Source organism: Drosophila willistoni (assembly GCF_018902025.1).
Source record: "Drosophila willistoni isolate 14030-0811.24 chromosome XL unlocalized genomic scaffold, UCI_dwil_1.1 Seg141, whole genome shotgun sequence".
Classification (NCBI taxonomy): domain Eukaryota; kingdom Metazoa; phylum Arthropoda; class Insecta; order Diptera; family Drosophilidae; genus Drosophila; species Drosophila willistoni.
In genome coordinates, this window is record NW_025814052.1 from 6942179 (window position 1) to 6948843 (window position 6665).

The 6665-nt window shown below is 37.7% G+C and overlaps 2 protein-coding genes across 2 annotated transcripts; one reads left to right on the forward strand and one right to left on the reverse strand.

Annotated features, from left to right (window-relative positions):
* The first annotated feature begins 1184 nt into the window (after nt 1-1184).
* LOC6648430 (leucine-rich repeat-containing protein 57) lies at nt 1185-2207 on the forward strand. The gene has a single exon (XM_002071609.4). It carries the CDS (start codon nt 1333-1335, stop codon nt 2047-2049), a length of 717 nt encoding a protein of 238 aa, XP_002071645.1. The 5' UTR covers nt 1185-1332; the 3' UTR covers nt 2050-2207.
* Nucleotides 2196-4451, reverse strand: LOC6648431 (probable peroxisomal acyl-coenzyme A oxidase 1). Its single transcript, XM_002071610.4, has 2 exons — nt 3368-4451; nt 2196-3301 (listed from the first exon to the last, which is right to left on the reverse strand). The coding sequence occupies exons 1-2, from the start codon at nt 4324-4326 to the stop codon at nt 2233-2235; spliced, it is 2028 nt and encodes a 675-aa protein (XP_002071646.2). The 5' UTR covers nt 4327-4451; the 3' UTR covers nt 2196-2232.
* Nucleotides 4452-6665: the final 2214 nt, after the last annotated feature.

Sequence of the window (6665 nt, forward strand, 5' to 3'; positions counted from 1 at the left end):
AATTCGATTATCTGCAGCCAAATTTGAATATCCTGACAAAGTTTTGAGAGTTATATCGAGGCAAAAGTTTCGGTTGCAATTCCTGCTTTTAGCTATGCAAATTGGCTGCCAGTTTCTTCTAGTATTCATCTCTAGCAAACAAACAGAAATCAATTACCAAAAGTTAAAAAAAAACAATCATTTAAATGGATATTAACAATTATCTGTAAAAAAAAAACACACACTGAAACGAAAAAAAGAGAAGAGAATTTTAAAGATTTTTTTTTATAAATTATATATATTTTTTTATGTTTTGTTTATACTTAATTTGTGCAAAATAATTGAAATTTTGTTGTAAAGAATTTTTATATTTACTTTTAAGTAAAAGATTTTTGGCAACTTTAACTTTGAAATAAGTTTCAATTTATTTATGCTAATTGTATTATAATGATACAGAAAATCAAATCAATTTTGTTGAAATGAATTGTTAATGAATTTATTTAAAAAAAAAAAAAAAAAAACAAGAAAACAAAAAACAAATGTAAAAGCAAACATTTTTAAATTAAGCCCACAGAGTCTGCAGAAGCAGAAGGCAAACATTAATAAGTATTTAAATGAAAATTATAGTGGACAAATTATATACAACATAAAGGATCGATAAAAGAAAAATTCCCATTTCAAATAAAAACCAATTTACGAAACATATAGTAGACAAGGGTTTTGTTTTTTAATCTGGCAGGTTGTTTGAATTTAATTCCTCAATATTTACATTATTGCATTCGAAGTGGGATAAAAAGGCTTAATTAATTCCTTAAGTAATTCTGTCATTTTTTTAACTAATTTTCAATCTTCATATTGTCGTTTTGTTATCGATTGGTCTATCGATTATCTCATACCTTTCGCCTGATACTTCGCCGATATTCGAATTCGCCTGTGAGCGAAAATGCAGTGTGGCAGAGCGAATTCGCAATTGCTTTTTATTTTGGTTTGTTATGGTTGAGAAATTGTTCCAAAAGGCGAAATAAACAATAATAAATTTAATTAACGGTGCACAGGACACATTGCCAATAAAGGAAGGATCGTAAAAGCGACTGGTGCGCTGCAACAGCCAAAAGGATATTACATTTTAGACAAACTCCCTTGGTGACAACTTAAGTACCCTACAAAAACAAATAATTTTGTCATTTTTTTTTTGCTCTCTCAGCATTGAGAAGTAGAGCAAAATAATAAAAAACAAAACAAACATTTTTGGTACACAAATAGCCCTTTAGTGGGCATTAATTACTAAATTAACGGTCGGCGACGGCGTCGTCCTCGTCCAACCACGCACCATCCACCTCCACCTCTTCGGCAATGGGCAACAAGCAGATAAAGCAGCACTTGGAGACCGCCCAGAAGACGGGCATATTGAAAATTTCATTGCAGCGTCTGCAGGAGTTTCCGCCCCAGCTTAAAGCTTATCCCAATGTCTTGAAAACTCTGGATTTGTCGGAAAATCGCTTTGAACGCATTCCAGATGAATTGGGTAGGCTGACGCTATTGAAGCATCTCAATTTGAGTGGCAATCGCCTGATCGAACTCAATGAGGTCATCGGCGAGCTAATCAAATTGGAAGTCCTTTTGCTAATGGATAACATGTTGACAAAGCTGCCCAAAGCGTTGGCCAATTGTACACACCTGAAGACGGTCAACTTGAGTAACAATCAGCTAAAGGAATTCCCATCAATGTTCTGTGGATTGAAACAATTAGATGTTTTAGATTTATCGCGGAACAAAATTACCGAGGTGCCCTCTGAGGTTGGTAATTTATATGTGACCGAATTGAATTTGAATCAAAACCAGATATCATCGCTGGCCGAGGATGTGGCTGATTGTCCCAAGTTGAAGACATTACGCCTGGAGGAGAATTGCCTACAGGCGAATGCCTTAACGCCACGAATCCTAAAGGAATCGAAAATTTGCAATCTGGCCGTTGATGGGAATCTATTCAATTCGAAACAGTTCACCGATTTGGATGGCTATGATGTCTATATGGAACGGTATACGGCTGTTAAAAAGAAGATGTTTTAGCTTAATTCTAGACCAAGTCCACCTCCTGTATGCCTGTATTTTGTTAGTCCCCTCCGCTTCCTCCTCCTCACTGCGAGCACCTAAATGTGTATGTGTATGTAGCTTAATTTTATGCAATTCAGTGTAAAACTAAATGAAATAAACACTTCGACAAAGAAGAAGAACAATTTTACAATTTATTTTTCACAGTTTGCCCCGCATCATGGGCTGTAAATGGCTATAGAAACTGGAATTGACCGTCTCCTGATTGAGTGGATTGCGTCGTGCCTCTGCCATAAGGCGCTCATAGACACGTCCATCGTAGGCGCCCAGAGTGGAGCCTAAAACTCGATCATGGAAATCAAAACCATCCACCAGGGCCACTGCATTGGGTCTCAGCTTCGACAAAAGTTGCTCAAATCTTTGTTCCACCTGTCTCAATTGTCGACCATTAATGCTGTTCCAGCGCAGCACCTGCCCAGCCTGACGCAAAAACGTATCCAATACAAATAGTTCCATCAATTGAGTCAAAATTCCGGCCACACTTGGTTTCAGCCCCGAAACAATTCGCCTCAATTCCCGCACTGTTGTCCTGGTTAGGAAGGCATGGGCATGGGCTGTTGCCGCCGCCACCAACTGTCTGCCAGCCAAATTGTTAGACTGCTCTACGCCTAGTCCTCGCTTGCGTTGCTCCTTCTGGCATTGCCATGCCAAACGAATTTGCTCAAGGGAAGCGATTTCCAAAGAGCGCACACAATTTTCCACCAGATCTTTGCCCCACACCAGACGCGAGACATCACGCAAATATGTAACACTGCCCGGCAGAATTTTACGCTTCAGACTATCCACATATTGGCGGACCAGAAAACGTGCAGTCTGCAGTAGGAGCACCGTATATTCACCCTCATAGGTATAGGCGGCAGTGGCTAGGCCATAGATGCTATCGAAATTAGCCGATGCCATATAACCATGTCCACCGCATGCCTTGCGGAGTATATCAATGCCTTCGCTGGCCTCCTGTGTGGCCACAGCCTTTAGGCAACAGCTCACGGCATGAAGCTCGGCCAGGGAATCGGACGCTAGAGCAGAGTCCTTCTTTTCTAGTGTTTGCATGACATTTTGATAGAATTGCCAGAGCCAATCCGCAACTAGACGATAGCTAACACCACGTGCCAACTGAGGAAAGATTTTCGCCTGCTGGGTAAGATGATCAAGGATCTGTGGTTCCGGTTTCCCTGGCTCAATGGGGCTTTGGCGTCGCACTGCGGAATATCTGCAACATAGGGGGGGGGGAGTAACTAAGCCACAGGAAAGTACACACATAGTTTTTAAGTCTTACCTAGTTGCTATGGTGCCCGCCTGCAGCAATTCAAACATCACATCCCGCACCGTTATGACCCTTACGAATACCATTGTGCCATAGAGTAGCAATGGTTGACCGGATTGAATAAACTTGCCATCGCTGGTGACCTGGGCATTCTTCATAAGCATTTGATCGCGTGGAATGCGTACATTTTGGAAACCCAAATAACCATTATTTACACAATTTGCCCCCAATTTGGGTCCAATGTCACCCACATCCACGCCCAAGATGGGCTCATGTGTCTGCTCATCTCGTATGCGCACCAGAAACGATTGTAGGCCACAATGTTTCTCGCCCACATAGAGTTGGCCCAAGACTACGACCATATTGGCCGTTTGGCCCAGTCCACCGGGCCACCATTTGTATGCCGTAAGATTTGGTGTATTCAGGATGAATTCCTCATGCTCGGCATCGTAGTCGGCACGCGTCTCTAGGCCACGTATATAGCTGCCATGACCCAGTTCCGTTTGGGCATAGGTGCCAATTATGCCATCCATATGCCAGGCTCGGCTTAGCCATTTCCGTTGCTGCTCCTCAGTGCCCTGATTCAGCAAGGTGGACACAAACATGGAGAAATGCAGACGCAGGGGGAAACTTTGCTGGAACAAACCCGTGCCCAATGGACCCGACAAAAGGAAACGAAACTCTTGCAACGTATTCAAATCGCAGACATTATTTTTGCCCTGCTTTTCGCTAAACCATTGCCTCAATTTATGTAGAAATTGTGTACCCCTGGCCACCGAGTGCTCATAGCGTTCCTTATAGGACAGACAACTGGCTGGGATAACATCATCGAATTGTGGATCATTGAAAAATTGACTTTCCAATGAACGACGTTGCTCCAGATTCGTTTTGCCGCCTGCCCACCATTGGGCAAAGTCCTCGCTATCAATTGTGGCCGACGCCCGCTCTTGCTGCAGATCAACGTTCATCATGCTCCCCCAAACCGACCAACCGATCAACCGACCGACCTTCCAATGGGCAAAGACTATAAATATGTTTTATGCCAAACTGCGATGCGGATCTGTTGCGAATGCATCCAAGTTTCGTAAACAACTGCACGAATGCAGCCAACGAGGGCATCGACATCGACTCTGACTGGTTTCTCTGCTAGTGGCCGCCTATCGCAACTAGCTCCACTACCTGCCACTCCATGCATCTATACAAACACATGTATGTTTGTACGCACATGCACATACATATGTAGATTCTATGTATTCCATGTTTATTTACCCCATTGATATATATGTGCATTGATCTTATCTTTACAAGGGAAGCTGATAAGCTAAGCGACCAAGACAAATGAAAAATGAAACCCCCTTTATTACCCCATTGATATATATGTGCATTGATCTTATCTTTACAAGGGAAGCTGATAAGCCAAGCGACCAAGACAAATGAAAAATGAAACCCCCTTTATTAGGAGTAACTTGAAAATCTTTGATGGAAAACTGATTTGCAGCAGATTTGAATTCCTTATCTGGATAGGAAGATCCCAGCACCCATTCAGGCGACTTAATTGAGTTTTATTATCCAATAAACTTATCGCCAGTTGGGAAGACCAAAACCTTTGTGAAATAAATGTGGAAATTATTCGATTTCAGTTCTTACTTGAGATATTCCAATATTTTGGTTTGCATTCTTTCACTTAGATCTTCCAATATCCTCTAATAAAATCTATTCCAAAATCATAAAGTACAAAAAGGAGATAAAGAATCTCTTCCCAATGGGCCATAATTTTTTTCTTAGAGGTTTTTTATATTTTAAAGTATTATTAAAATAGAATTTAATTTTGCAATCGGATCACGATTTTACTCAAAATTATAAAATTTGCATACTTTTAGGCTTATTGTTATTTCTTTTCGAAACTTTTTTTTAAATACTTAAAATAGGTATTAATATGAAAATTTCACATTACCTCAATGATTTTTGCTTTAAAATCTGTTTAAACATCAATTAAATGCAATTTATTCGCAATTAAATAAAAAATGAATCAATTAGCAAAGTATTACCCCTTGGACTTTTTCAAAACAATTGACCAGTGTTGAAAAATTATTCATTTCATGTTTATTTTTTATTAATTTCATTTTATATCAATTTTATTTCATATAGAAAAAGCGATACAGACATTTTTTAATTCTTTCTTTTAATTGGTTTTTGTTTTGTTTTCGTATTATTTTTATTTTTCTGTTTGTCTCATTGTGCAACAATAAACAAAATATATTGTATGTAATATTATTATTATTTTGTTTTCAATTTTCATTTTAGTTCATTTATTTGTTTGTTTTGCGGTGTGAAACAACAACAATTTGTTTACATCATTTTTCATTATGAGAAATAGTTTTAATGAGTTATTGTTAAAAATCAAATTCAAAAAATTCTAAAATGTAAAAACTGTATAATCTCTGCATTTCACACACACACGCATACATATGTATGTATACATATGTATATATTTATTATATACATCTACCGAACACATTTATTTGTAAACATTCAACAATTTTGTAATTTGTCGTCTTTCCCCATTTTCAATGAATATTCTCCTTTTTTTTTGGTTTTTTCACTTTTTGTTGATGATAATTTTAGTTTTCTAACTGTTTAGGCCATTTCTAAATGAAAATTGAAAAAAAAATATAGTGAGAATTACTATGAAACAATACTTACTTTTAATTATATATTAAACATTTGAGATCCTTTAAAAAATAATTTCAATTAAATTGATTCTTCAAGCTTCAAAATAAAAACGGGAAAATTTGAAAGAATCCCAATTTCTTTTTTTTCGACTCACTTACATATGTGCTTAAATCCCAATTTATCTTGCCTGATTAAAACATAAATAGTTTAGAAATGGCATAACCAGTAGACAGGTAAACCAATTGCTTAGGTGGTGGGGGTGTGGGGGTGGGGATTGGGTTTGTGCCTACACAGATACTTAACATTTACACTTGAATCTAATGTCTGTCCGCTATGACGGCATAGATAAGTATCTTTTTTTTCAAGTAAACCAATAAAAATTTCACATATATTTTATACGGTAATGATTTCTCTCACATACGAATCAAATACACACGGATTATGTTTAAGCCTTGTTTCTTAATCTAAATACCAACAATATCAATTGAATTGTTTAATGCTTATTTGCCCTTTTATTTTGCTTTCTCGTTGTGCTATAATAAAATGTTGCTCTCACATTTGTTTTTCATTCATCATCATCATTTTCAACATCATTGTTATACATAAAAAAGTACATACATTCAGGTTTACACAGTTT